The sequence below is a fragment of the Balaenoptera physalus genome (genome assembly GCF_965194825.1).
Source record: "Balaenoptera physalus genome assembly, chromosome: 3".
Lineage (NCBI taxonomy): Eukaryota > Metazoa > Chordata > Mammalia > Artiodactyla > Balaenopteridae > Balaenoptera > Balaenoptera physalus.
In genome coordinates, this window is record NC_138890.1 from 89292889 (window position 1) to 89307696 (window position 14808).

General features: G+C 40.3%; 1 protein-coding gene across 9 annotated transcripts in view; it reads left to right on the forward strand.

Moving 5' to 3' along the window:
• The first annotated feature begins 120 nt into the window (after positions 1-120).
• Positions 121-14808, forward strand: part of FBXL17 (F-box and leucine rich repeat protein 17) — a 468543-nt gene continuing 453855 nt past the window's right edge. For 4 of the 9 annotated variants that reach the window (XM_082454480.1, XM_082454483.1, XM_082454484.1 and 1 more), the window contains exons 1-3: positions 121-1255; positions 12218-12340; positions 13990-14037. In XM_082454480.1, the coding sequence (XP_082310606.1) occupies positions 254-1255; positions 12218-12340; positions 13990-14037 (1173 nt within the window). In that variant the 5' untranslated portion in view covers positions 121-253. The remainder of the gene's footprint in view (positions 1256-12217; positions 12341-13989; positions 14038-14808) is intronic. The other 5 variants (XM_082454486.1, XM_082454487.1, XM_082454488.1 and 2 more) reach the window with 3 other exon arrangements.

The following is a 14808-nucleotide window of genomic DNA, read 5'->3' on the forward strand; positions in this document are numbered from 1 at the left end:
GCTTCCCGGGGCAAAGCATGTAGCCCCCATCCGGCGCCGGGCCGGCCCGTAGCTGACGCCCACCCCCCCCCCCCACCGTCGCGTTTGTGCCCGTGTGTGCGTGTGTGTGCGTGTGTGTGCGCAAGGCGGGCGACCCCGCCGCCCGCCGCGGGCCCGAGGCCCAACCAGCGAGGGCCCTTCCTCGCTGTCGGGAGCCCGGCTGTCCGGGCCTCCCTACTTCTCTGTCCCGGTCCCCCTCCTCGGGGCCTTCTATATGGGCCACCTTCTCTCGAAGGAGCCGCGTAACCGCCCAAGCCAGAAGAGGCCTCGCTGTTGCAGCTGGTGCCGCCGCCGCCGCCCTCTCCTCAGGCTGCCCCGCCGGACCCCGGCCAAGGCGCCCCCCCAGCCGGCGGCGCCCCGGAGCCGGGACTGCTTCTTCCGCGGGCCCTGCATGCTCTGCTTCATCGTGCACAGCCCCGGCGCGCCCGCCCCCGCCGGCCCAGAGGAGGAGCCGCCGCTCTCGCCGCCGCCGCCGCCGCGGGACGGGGCCTACGCCGCGGTCGCCTCCTCGCAGCACCTGGCGCGGCGCTACGCGGCCCTGGCCGCCGAGGACTGCGCCGCCGCCGCTCGCCGCTTCCTGCTATCCTCGGCCGCCGCCGCCGCCGCCGCCGCCGCTTCGGCCTCGTCGCCCGCCTCCTGCTGCAAAGAGCTGGGGCTGGCCGCGGCAGCCGCTTGGGAACAGCAGGGCCGGAGCCTCTTCTTGGCCAGCCTGGGGCCCGTGCGCTTCCTGGGGCCGCCCGCCGCCGTGCAGCTCTTCCGGGGGCCGCCGCCGCCGCCGCCGGCCGAGCCCCCCACGCCTCCCGAGATGGTGTGCAAGCGGAAGGGGGCCGGGGTCCCCGCCTGCACCCCCTGTAAGCAACCCCGCTGTGGCGGGGGGGCCTGCGGCGGCGGCGGCGGCAGCGGAGGAGGAGGAGGACCTGCGGGGGGAGGCGCCTCGCCGCCGCGGCCCCCTGACGCCGGCTGCTGCCAGGGCCCAGAGCAGCCACCGCAGCCTCTCTGTCCCCAGCGCTCCTCTCCCACTTCGGAAGGTGCCCCCACAGAGGCCGGTGGGGACGCCGTCCGAGCGGGGGGCACCGCCCCCTCGCCCGCCGAGCAGCAGCACGAATGCGGCGACGCGGACTGTCAGGAGACCCTCGAAAATCCGTGCGACTGTCATAGGGAGCCATCCCCCGAAACCCCAGACATCAATCAGCTGCCGCCATCCATCCTGCTCAAGGTGGGTCCGGGCGAGTGGCGCGGGGATGCGCGCTGTCCCCCAACCCCGGCCCCCGCCTGGGAGGTTTTCTCTCTCCTCCCTCTAAGCATGGAGGAGGGGGTTCCCTGACAGCCGGAGACGTCCGAAGGGGAGATTGGGAAGCCAATGGGGAGGATGCCTATGGCATATTATTGAAGTAGAAAAACTTGGAGTCTACTAAATGTCTTTTAATAGCTTGGGTCTGTTGTGCATAATTCAGGGTTCATCTATTATTAGATTCCCAGCCCAGTGGTTTAGAAACTATTCGTAAGTTTTGTGTGAAATATTGTTTTATCACTTGAGCAGTTTACACTGACTGGGTAAAGACTTTGTATATTAGTGTTTGAACGTCTTCAAACAGTATTTTCAGGTTTGATAGCTGCTAGTTAATGTCAAAAAGTTAATTTTATTGATCATTTACCATGATCAGGCACTGTGCCAGAGCTTTATATACGTAATATCTCATTTAATCCTTCAGTTAACGCTGTGAGAGAAATATTGTTAACATCCTTACTTTATACAAGGAGAAACTGGTATTTCAGTGCCATTTGCCTACAGTAGTAAGTCAGGCAGAAGTGGTCTTTGCTCCTACGGAGCTTACAGTCTAGTGGGGCTTGAAGAGGTTGAATGACTTGCCCAAGGTCACACACAGACAGTAAGGGGCAGCTCTGGGGAATTTAGGCCTCCCTGACTTGAAAACCCTTTTATTTATGCTATGATGTATTACCTTTCTACATTTTAACCCTTACATAAAAGCATACAGATTACCAGAAGGTAAGGACAAATGTATTTTTTGTTGGGGGATAGATGAGTGGGGAAGAGGTAGGTGTCTTGCGGGAGCCTTGTCTCACAACTACTAAGTAAAATTTGCAATTTTGTCAATGTTAGTGCTAGTGCTAGTCACTTAGTTATGTGATAGTTTGTAGTAAGCTATTATTAAAAAGTTATTTTTTCCCTCATTTTCTCTCTTCTCTCCCACCCCCACGTCTGCAGCTTTCTGAAGCTTAATAAATATAAACCCGGTTACTCAGTGTGGATGATATTTAAGACTAGATAAAAAAACCTAGATAAGAATTTGGTTACTTTTATTGTTACTGAAGTAAGTGTCATCAATTATAATTGTTGACAGTATAATTATATACTGTCAACAATATACTTTGATTAGACTTTTTGCATATTTGTAATCCTGTGTGTTTGGGTCTGTTTTATTGTGATATTAATATTTTTGTAAATAATATAGCAAAGGAGTGGGAAAGCTTACCTTTTCCTTGTGTCCACATGTAATTGTTTAATTTACAGAGGTGTATTTTTGGAGGAGTAATTGCCACCTCTGTATGTTCAGGGTGTGCATTTTAGGGCGGAGGAAACATTCTTGAACCTTTTAAATTAGTGGATGACATGGACAAATTAAATATCAACGAATACTTGGTATAGAGGTTTGATTGCTGTCTTGTTGTTTGGTAAGTAAAACTGTTTAAAAACAAAACAAAAACCAGGTACTTCCCACTTTCTACCTAAACCATTATTATTTCATGAAATAGAGAATATTAATACAAAAACAAAAAAAAAGAAAAAAAAGGTGGTAGGACATGATTTCATAATAAAGAGACTTCTTATAGAATAAGTTTATTTCATTTGCTACATTGTTCTTTTCCACATTTTTGCTAGGGACTGTTGAAAACATGATGTAAGGGGCATTTGGGGTAATTACTCATTGGACTTACCCTATTGTGTTGGAGTATTTAGACATGTTATATAGATTTCCATTACTTGTATTAGAAACTTGGATAAAGATACTCTGTGTGGTTTTCATGGTCCTGGTGGTATTCAGCACAGAGTGAGTGGGACTGTCTGGAATGAATTGAAATCGAAGTTTTTTAGTGTTTACCAACCGAAGTAGAACTTTTGGGGATAAGTCTTTGGGGGGCAGAGGCTCTGGTGACATAGATAGTGTTCATTGCTCTATCTTCTCCCCTAAGTGCAGTGCCTGGCATTTAATAGCACTCAGTAAATATTGATGAACAAGTGAATGACCAGGTTTTTAGGAAGTCTGAGCTGAGACTCTGGATGAATATGCCTCGCCAATAAGGGAAGTCTCTAAGAAGTGTTTTCTATCCTGAGTTGTTGTTTTGAGCCACAGTAGAGCCATTGGATCGTGAAGAGTTTCTGGCTCTGTTTAGGCTTGGAGAAGAGAAGACTTAGGGAGCTATGACAATTTTCTTTACAGTACCAGAGAGTTGTTGCACAGAGAGGCACAAATCCATTACCCCCATTAGAAAGTATGTCCTACTTCCCTGATAATGGGCCATAACTTATATAATTGTATTGCTGCGGCTTTTGTACCAGAAGTTACTACAGTTGTAGAAAAGGGGGATGTGGAGGGGAGAGAGTTTGGGAGAGAGACGTGAGGAAATGTGATTCAAAGATGTTTTTAGGGAAGTTGACTCAAACTACCATACTTGCTCAGTTTTTTCCAGGTATGGCAAAAGCAAAAGAAAACAATTCTTTCTACTGTGGTTCATATGCAGATTTTTGGCTCAATATCAATAGGGCTTTTTCTTTTTCAATTTTACTTTTATGTAAGTAGTATTACTTGCCTTAAAATGTTCAAATAATGCCCGTAAAGCGAAAGTTGGCCTTGGTTCACCCCCTACTCTCCTCTCTAGTATTCTTTCCAGAGGTCACTAACCACTGTTACCAGTTTAGATTTTTCTTCTAGACTTGTACTGTGGAGTACAGTAGCCGCTAGCCACATGTTGCTATTTAAATTTAAAGTAGTTAAAATGAAATAAAATTTAAAATTCGGTTTCTCAGTCACAGTAGCTGCGTTTCAGGGATCTGTGGTCATGCGTGGCTGGCAGCTACGGTACTGGACTGTGCAGCTCCAGAATATTTTTTTCTTTGTAGAAAGCCCTGTGTAAAACTTCATAGCCTTTTTCATAAATGGCATCAAAATGTACATGTTCTGCAATTGTTTTCATTAACAGTATGATTTGGAGGTCTTTTTTTATTAGTAAGTATATGGTTTCCTTCATTCTTTTTAACTGTTGTATAGTATCCCATAGTATTATGCCATACTATATTTATTTCAGTATGGTATAATTGGATGTTTTCAATTTATTACTACTGTAAACAATGGTAGTAGATGTTTCCTATGCACATGTGGCCATTTTTCTAGGGTAGATTTCAAGAAGTGGAATTTCAGGATTGAAGAATGTGATTCTCTGAAAATTTAGAAAGTCCTTTCTCACTATAGGAGCTCTGTAAACATGAAATGAATTCTTTCTTAAAATGGAAATTCTTTCCTTCATTGGAAATCATAATTATGTAACTTCAGGAGGAGACCTTTGAGGTCATCTTGTCACTCCCTACTTCTTATGCATGAAGAAACAGGCCTGGAAAAGTGAAATGGCTTACCGCAAGACATTTCAGATAGGGAATGGCAGACCCTGGGCTAGAACCCAGCTCAGTGTTTCCAGGTTTAGAGATCTTTTCAACATATGGTGTAAAAGGGCTTAAATAGTCTTCTCTCAGAATTTTATGAAAGAGATTCCTGAATTAGGGGGTGGGGAGAAGCTTACACCAGCCAACATCTAACCATTATGAGTCAGAGGCTAATTTTATAATTGGGTCTGTAAGGTTGAATTGTGTCTTTAAATATTAGAAATTTGAGAAGTAGGGAATGGCTCTTCAAAGGTCAGCTGTGGGAATAGCATTTTCTAAAGTACTTAAACCTGTTACATATGATCTTGGACTGGTAAATGGATTGTTTTGGATCATATAAGCTAGCTTCAGTCTTTGCTACCTGTTGCCTTTATTACTTTAAGCAACCTTACCTACTGATATCACAATTAGATTTTTATATAGTGGATCCACTATAACAGTTTTACCAAATGATAGCAATGGAATATTTTTCTTTAAGTAGTAGCTATTTGAGTAACTGGGTATTTTGAATCTATATTTAAATTTTAGAGGCTTTGTATGCTATATATTTAGATATCTTGCTCTCTGTCAGCAGACTATTTCTTTCCAAAGGAAACCAGGTGAGAGACTCAAAATCTATCACCACCATTAGAAAAACCACTTCACCGGGAATGCATCTCTGATAATGTATCAGTAGTTATTAAATCTGTATTTTTATAGCTTTATTACGAACAGGTTGCTTTAGTGATCAAGGAAGAGTTTTATAAGAGAAATGTGCTTTGGAGGAAAGCTTATGTATCTGATCTATTTTTTTCAGATATGAAAACAAGGATAAAAGCAATGAAAATGGGAGTTGAAGAAAAAAAGTAATGCGACTTTTTAAAGCTTTGAATGTAGATTACTAGTGGGTAAGAGGAACTAAGTTACATGTAGCTTTTCGTGAGTGCTTTGACTTAAGGCTCCAGTACCAGATAAATTCTAGAAAGTATGTCTCTGGAGTTCTAGGGATGGTTTAGCCAGTGCTAAAATGGAGTGTCCTTAGGAAGTCAGGTTCAAGATTGTTCTTTGCTGGAGAATGCCTAGTAATCTTGGATAATTTAATCAAATCAGGCTACCAAAAGGTGAGATTTTTTTTCTTCTCATTTTGAGAAGTCTATACATTTTGGTGCCTTGTAATGAGTAGCTGCCAAGGGGGGTAACCTTAAGCTGTTCTTTACCAACTTAAGATACCAGGTTGTATAAATGATAGGGAATGTAAGGGAAGATATGTGAAGGCAAATATGGAAGCATTTAATATTAAAATAATAGTTTCTTAAAAAGTTACTTACCTTTGGTTAAATATCCTGTTTTATGCTTATCAAGAATCTTGAAGCAACAAACATATATTGTCCAGCACTGGGAAATATAGCCATTGTTTTGTAATGACTTTAAATGGAGTATAACTGTAAAAATATTGAATCACTATGTTGTACACCTGAAACTGATATATTGTGAATCAACTATACTTCAATTAAAAATAAAGAATCTTGCCCAAGTCTTGGCCAATTTGGTGTTCAAGTGATGTGGTAAGGGCATCCATGTGGTGGAAGCAGCTAGCAACAGTGATGGGAGATTGGTTACATACATACGTACATGCATGCATTCCCTCGCTCTGCCCTCTGAGAGGGTCTTTGAGCAGCAATACCCAAGACAGTGAGTACACTCAGTGTCCAGATCTTAGCTTCTAAATATCATTCTCTGCTAAAAGGAATCAGTGTTCCTTGGAGAAATGACTGATTCCAGGGCTGGGACCAAGTAAAGCACAAGATGAGCTTGGAATATTTTGAGCCAGAATGCAAGGAAGTGCTCAGAGAATAATGGAGATATGTCAAAAGAACACATTATTTCATAGTGTCTCCTCCCAAAATACTTAAAAAAAAGAGTCTTGTTTTATTGAATTCTGTGACTGGCTTTCGAATAAAACTTATTCTTGTGTAAATACCTGACTTTGCTATAGACTAACACTCTATGTAGTAACAGTTGGGGGTTTTATTAGTTTGCTGTGCTTTAAATTTTAATGATTAAATTGTGAGAAATTATTTTACAGATTAGGAAATAGTTTTAGAATCTGTGACTTCCCTATGGCTGTACGGTTAGAAAAATACCAGAAAGGGAATTCCCTGGAGGTCCAGTGGTTAGGACTCACTGCTTTCACTGCCGGGGCCCAGGTTCAATCCCGGGTCGGAGGACTAAGATCCCCAAAAGCCCTGTGTGGCGAAAAAAAAAAAAAAAAAAAGTACCAGAAATATGTTTTGTGTCTCTGTTTTTCTAAATGGTGCTTTATTCAACAGACTGTTTAGTAAATTTTACTTTCAAGCTTTTGGCAAGCAATATAAGTAGAATATTTAAGAAAGAGGCAAGATATGATGTACATAGGAAAAAAATTGAAAAGGCCAAAAAAGTTAAACTGACACAGAGAAGACAGTCAATATAAAATAGCTACACAGATTTACTTCTTATATTTCTATAACTTGCATACAGTCTGCATGCTCATAAGCCTTAACTCCTTTTTGTAGTAATACCTGATAGCAGATAAGATCTCTTCATCAAGAAGTGAAATGGCCAAATGTAGGTGTTGGCATGGTTGATTTTTAAGTACTATAAAGGTCTGTGGGATATGTATGACCAAATGTTAAGCAATGATACGTTCTCTGGAAGTTTTTTTAGTCTGAAGTATCTTCTGATACCTTATATCAATGCCTCAGTCAAAAATAGAATCTTCAAGTTTTAGAAATATTTGGATATTGGCCTGGTAGTGATTAGTTCAGATTATATCAGTAATGTGGCTTGTACATTTTCTGGTAATTAATAGCTTAGTTGCATTGTCCAGATCTGCCAGTAAAGATCAAGAATATTAAGCAGGTTTTCAACCCAGGTCCTGACTAGAAGTCATTGTTGTTTCCCAATATCCATTCCCCTTCTCTTCTTTTTAGTGACAGTACCCATCGTGTTCTAGTTAGGCACATGATCACCTAACTAGAGACTTTCTTAGCCTCTCATATAGGGGTGGCTATGTGACTAAATATTGGATAATAGGATGTGAGTGGAAGCAATGTATATGACTTCCAGATCACACTATAAAAGGCAGCTGCTTGTCCTTTGCTTCCTCTTCCCTTTTCCAGGGCTAGACCACCTGGATTAAAAGAGTAACCCATTTTCAACCCTATAAATTTGGGCAGTGATGAAAGAGCAACAAGATATAAGATGATAGATCCCTCGATCTAATACAGCCTTAGAGTACCTACTTGGCTTGGACTTCTGTCACGCTCAAGACATTGCTAACAGGCCTGTGTTAAAGTAAGCAATTTCCTGGCTTGATGCAAGTGCCATTTCAGTTTTTTCATTGTCATTTTTTCCTCTTTCTTATTTAGCAAAAATGTTCCAGGCCAGTCCTTTACAGACCTATGTTCTCTTTCTTCAAAGCAACCTTTGAAATGTTCTTTCTCTTGAATCTCAGATGATCCAAAGATAATTCAGAAATGCCTTTGACCATATAATCTTGAAACCAGTGAATAAATCTCATGTCTTAGTGTCTCCCACAGAAGCCTAGGTACATGTGCACAGATGTTTGTTAAATGAGTTAAGAAAATAGCATGGTGCATGGTAGTTATTTTCTGAGGAGTTAAGATAGGGGCGAGATAGCATTTTAATGACAGAAAGAAAAGCGGGAATGTTTAAACACGTGTTAGTTAATTATTTCTGTTTAACAAATTATGCAGTTTAAAACCACAAACATTTATTATCTCATATTTCCTGTGGGTTAGAATCCCTTTGTGGCTTAGCTGGGTCCTTCTGATCCAAGGTCTCTTACGAGGTTATATTCAAGGTGTTTGTTGGGGCTACTCAACTGGGACTTGAGAATTTTCACCCAAGCTTACTCGCATGGTTTTTGGCAGGCCTCAGGTCCTTACTGGCTGTTGGCCAGATGCTTAAGTTCCTTGCCATGCCATTTGGGCTTCTCCATAGGGCTAATCACATAGAGCAACAGAGTCAAGAACACTCAAAATGGAAGCCACAGTTTTCTTAATCTAATCTCTTCTGCCATACTCTGTCCATTAGAAGCGAGTCAGTAAATCCAGCTTACCCTCAAGAGGAGAGAATTACACAGGTGTAAATACCAGCAGGTGGGGTCATTGAGGGCCATTTTGTAGGTTGCCTACCACAAACCATATGCAAAGATCTATTAAATATGCATTGGTATTTTAGCTGAGTATTTTGCTTTCTTACTTTTATCCATCTTTGCTGGTACTGGTTTTATCTTCACTCACTTATTCCTTTCACCTGAATAAATAAGATCCATCTAGATCTATCTAGATTAGTCAATTTTCTGTTAATGATAACAATCATCTCACTTTTACAAAGGAGAAAACTAAGGTTCAAAGAAGGTACTATCGAAAGTCAGACATATTTTAAACAAGGTGTTTCTTGGTTCCAGTGACTATGTTCCACGAATCTTCTATTTGTTAAGGGACAAATTAGCCCTTTAAAACCATGTAGTCCTTTAACCTTAAACAAATGATCCAGTCTCTCTAAATCTCTCTAAATTTTCTCATCTATAAAACGAGGGGAACAAGCATTAAAAATATCCACCAGAGAGGGACTTCCAGCTTTGGCTGTATGAAGAGTTTGGTGAATCCTCTCCACAAACACAAAATAAATATATATATATATAATAAATAACTGGGAAAAGTTGCCCAAAACTATTTGGGCTTTGGAAATTGACCAAAAGCACACAACAAAATGAGACGCATTTATTCTTAGGAAAACTACTAGAGCTTCAGGTAAGAATAGTGGAGGTCTACACCACTCTTGAATGAGGCCCCTACTGTACCCTCGTACCCCAGTACCTTTGGCAAGAATCAAGAGTTTGGAAAACCAGCAGCTTAGGTGTCTTAAGAGGGTAACTTAGTTTGGGGCAATAAGTAACCTGTATTTGTCAACTAAAATTGATGAACTTGTTAGGAAAAAAATGGTGAAAACCCACGTATTTGCAGGTCTCATGTTGTGGTGCCAGTTGGGATGAGTGGGGGACGAGCTAGGAATTTAACAGGCAGACCTTGGAAATGAGAGAACCATAAAGGGATAATAAGCTCTTCACATATCCTTGGCTTACTCTGAAACTATGCATATGTGCAGGGGAGACTTGAGAGTATCTAGCAGAAAGCAAGGGCTAAAGCAGACTTGAGTATAAGCCTTGAATATGCTTTTCCCATCCCACGCACAGATTGGAGAGCAGACTTGAGATGTTTGAGCATATCTTTGCCCAAATAACTAGCTGGAAACTAAGCAATTTAGACACAGGTTGACCTCCCTAGGAAGCCAGGCTAAAAAAAAATATGAATAAGAATTAAAACTTGAGCAGAGACATTCAAACTTCAGGGGACTCATATCCTACCATTTAAGGCCAGGGAGATTAAAGTTGAAAAAAAATTCTGAAAAGTAAATCAAATTCCAGAGTTGCTACAGTATGTTATCTAAAATGTCTGGTTTTGAATGAAAAATTGAGACATGTAAAGAGACAGAAAAAAATGGAACCTATACTGAGAGAAAAGAAAGCAGTTAATAGAAACTGAGTAGGCACAGATATTAGACTTAGATTTATTAGACTTTAAAAACTTTAAACTACTATTATAAACATGTTAAAAGAATGGAAGGAAACATGATTTAAATTATAGAAGAATATGATAACATTGACCCAACAAATGGGAAATCTCAGTATGAAGAAGTGGAAAGTATAAAAAAGTATTCTTTGATGCTGTTGCAAATAGAAGTGCTTTCTTATTTCATTTCTGAATTGTTCATTGCTAGTATACAGAAATATTTGCTTATTAGCTCTAAATTTTTGTGTGTATTTTTTTTTTCTGTATATAAGATCATGATATCTGTGACTATAGAACATTTTAATTCTTCCTTTCTAACCTGGATCCCTTTTGCTTCTTTTCCTTACATAATTGCCCAGGCCAGAATCTCCAATACAATGTTGCATAGAAGTGGAGATGGTAGAAATGTTTTTCTTGTTCCTCATCTCAGGGGAAAACATTCAGTCTTTCACTATTAGGTATAATGATAATTGTGGAACGTTTATACATGCCATCTATCACATTAAGGAAGTTTCCTTTTATTTCTAGTTTTCTGAGTATTTTTTGTCAAGAAAGGTATTGGAGTTTGTTAAATGCTTTTTCTGCATTAATTGAGATGGTTGGGTTTTTTAAACCTTCATTTTATTAATATGGTTAAATGGATTAATATATTAAATGGATTTATTTTTGCATGTTGAACCATCTTTGCATTCCTGGGATAGATCCCACTTGGCCATGGTGTATGATCCTTTTAATATGCTGCTGGATTCAGTTTGCTAATACAGTTGACCCTTGAACAACATGGATTTGAACTGTGCAGGTTTTCTTACATGAAGATTTCTTTTCAAGAGTAAATACTGTAGTCCTACATGATACTTGGTTGATTGAATCCATGGGTGAGGAACTGCATATAGGGAGGGCCAACTATAAGTGATACTTGGGTTTTCGACTGCATTGAGGGTCAGCGCCCCAAACCTCTGTGTTGTTCAAGGGTCAAATGTATTTTGTTAGGATTGTTTGCATTTAAATTCATAAGGGACGTTGGTCTATAGTTTTCTTGTGACGTCGGTCTATAGTTTTCTTGTGATGTCTTTGGCTTTGGTATGAGGGTAATGCTAACCTCATATAATGAATTAGCAAGGGTTCCCTCATGCACCAATTTTGGGAAGAATTTAAGAAGAATTTGTATTTGTTCTTCTTTAAATACATCACTATTGAGGCCATCTGGTCCTTGGTCTTTCTTTGTTAGAAGTTTTTAGCTTACTGATTTAATATTTCTACTTGTTATAGGTCTATTCAAATTTTCTATTTCTTCTGAGTCATTTTTTTGTAGTTTGTATGTTTCTAGAAGTTTGTCTATTTCATTTAGGTTATCTAATTTGTTGGCATACAATTGTTCATGATACTCTCTTATTCTGTTTTTGTAAGGTTGGTAATAATGTCTCTATTTATTCATGATTTTAGTAATTTGAGTGTTTGCTTTTTTTTTTCCTCTCTTGGTTGTGTTCTTAGCTTCTCCCATATCATACTTCCTCTTTAGGACAGTCCATAACAATGACTCTTTTAATAATGACCACTTGTACTTAAGATGGTTTTCTGTTTTTAAAGTTGATTTTTCACGGCTGGAAAGGCAGCCACCCCCTTGCCTGTTATGCCCCCTCGCCCTTCACACAACACACTTTCACAGGGAACCTGGTGCTAAACCATTCGTGGATGACCTGCTTCTGGGTCAGGGTGTCTTACATAGCAGAGCAGCTCCCTTACTGCGATCTATTTAAAGTCAGCCCTCGACAGAAAGGATAAATTAAAAAAAAAAAAGGGTAATTTTTTCTAACTGATAAAGACCTTTTCATTGCCTTTAAAGTTTTTAGCACATATTATGTGGTTCCTTTTTTATTCACAGATATTTTCCAATTTATCCCTGGATGAGCGTTGCCTTTCTGCATCATTGGTTTGCAAGTACTGGCGTGACCTTTGTTTAGATTTCCAGTTTTGGAAGCAGCTGGATCTTAGTAGTCGTCAGCAGGTATGGATTCTAATTCTAAAGAAACACTCAGGTTGACCTATTCAAAAAATATCTTTTTCCTCCTCAGAAATCACTTCTTTCACGCTGTAGTTTTTCAAGGTAGTTCAAATTACTGTAATCTATAATTCTGTGCTTTAGTAATTTTTTTTCAAATTCAAGTTGAAACTAGGTTCCTATGATGAAGAATACATTTTTTAGTTTGGATTGGTAATTTTGGGTTGGTTCTTAATCCTCTTTGTCTTAGTCCTCTTCATCCCCCCCGGTTTTTACTACCTTTAAAAAGAGTTATTAAACTTTTCATTTTTTGAAGGGATCATTTTTTTTTTTTTTTTTAATTTATGGCCGTGTTGGGTCTTCGTTTCTGTGCGAGGTCTTTCTCCAGTTGTGGCAAGCGGGGGCCACTCTTCATCGCGGTGCGCAGGCCTCTCACTATCGCGGCCTCTCTTCTTGCGGAGCACAGGCTCCAGACGCGCAGGCTCAGTAATTGTGGCTCACGGGCCCAGTTGCTCTGCGGCATGTGGGATCTTCCCAGACCAGGGCCCGAACCCGCGTCCCCTGCATTGGCAGGCAGATTCTCAACCACTGCGCCACCAGGGAAGCCCTGAAGGGATCATTTTATGAATATTAGTTTAATAGTAGAAAATAAGGCAAACATTTATATAGTACTGCTGACGTGCCATGTACATACTGTTCAGTGAGCTTTATATGTATTCATTTGATCAACAATCTTATGAGTTGATACTATCATTATCCCTATTAATTTATTATTATTATTATACTTTTCATAACAGTATACTTATAATGTTATTTTGTGTGAAGAAATGGAAGCAAAATGGAATAAGATAACTTATTTTGTTTTAATTTTCATTTTGATGAATTTTCTAATCCTCCCTATTGCCCAACTGCCAATATGTTTATATGGTGGCATAAATTAAGAAAGAAGATAGTTAATAGTGCTTATTACAAGCAATTTGTTGGACTTGTTAAATTCTTCCCTTAAACTTGGTTTTCAGTGCTTGGCATTGGAAACATAAAAAAAATATCCAATAAGAATAGGATTTTATTAGACTACTAAACCTGCTCTAAATCCTTCCATGATATTGTTAGTGATGTGCTGGTAAATGTTTAACAGCTGGCTTTCAAAAACAAATGAGCAAAGAAAAAGCCCTGATTTGTTATATTTTCCAGTTTTTGTTGTACAAATACTTGTACCATCACCAGTTTCAAGCTACCAATGTGATGTCACTGAATGTAGTGATATGACTGACTTCGAAAGTGGTATATACTATAGACTTTTGTGATTTGGTACAAGCCAACTCCAACACACCACTGGTAGCATTTGTGTGTGTTTATAAACACATGTACTTTAAACAAAATAAGCAAGTTCCTGAGCATTTGTGGATGAGTTTTCTTTTTGTTTTTCTGCCTCATTGGTAAGAGGTTAAGACAGTTATAGAATTAGTCATTTACCTGTCCAGGTTCATGAAATTTGTGTCCGGGGGAATGGTGAATATTTAGTTAGTTGTGGCTGGTACAGTGGAGACAGGTAATGTGAAGTAATCCATTGGCTCTTTACTTCATTAGTCTTGGTTGTCTGAGCTATTTGTTACAAACTCAGACTAAGAAGAGCTTTTCCCCTCTCCTGGTAGTTAGGTCTGGAGGTGAAAAAAGAAAAAAGGAAAAAAAAAAAAAGAGAGGTATGTTGTTTCCAACAAGCATAAACAAAGGTATTTTCAACCTTGGCTCTTACTCCCTGTATCCCTCAACACTCCAGTTCTTTCCTTTTTCCTTTCTTTTTTTTTTTTTTAATAAATTTATTTATTTTATTTATTTATTTTTGGCTGCATTGGGTCATCGTTGCTGTGTGCGGGCTTTCTCTAGTTGTGGTGGCTGGTGTCTACTCTTCATTGCGGTGCGTGGGCTTCTCGTTGCGGTGGCTTCTCTTGTTGCGGAGCACGGGCTCTAGGCGCGCGGGCTTCAGTAGTGGCACGCGGGCTCAGTAGTTGTGGCTTGTGGGCTCTAGAGTGCAGGCTCAGTAGTTGTGGTGCACGGGCTTAGTTGCTCCATGGCATGTGGGATCTTCCTGGACCAGGGCTCAAAACTGTGTCCCCTGCATTGATGGGCGGATTCTTAACCACTGCGCCACCAGGGAAGCCCTTCTTTTTCCTTTCTAAATTTCATCATGTGCATTTTCTCTCATCATTATTTTTACACAAAAGACTTGAATAATGTTAACTCTGTTTTCTTTTTTTGGAAATATGATTGGGCAGGGAATGTGTAGAGGTTGGTTTTTAAAATTTGTTTTAAGAATTGAGATGGCCATATGAATTTTTCAGCAGATGAATTTTAAGGTTACTTATATGTAGCTTTGAGTCTTCCGAGAAAAACTTTTTTTAATGGACTTTTCTATGAAGTCTTCAGTGTGCTGAAACCCAAAGTGATACATTGTCTAAGCTATGGATTTAGTT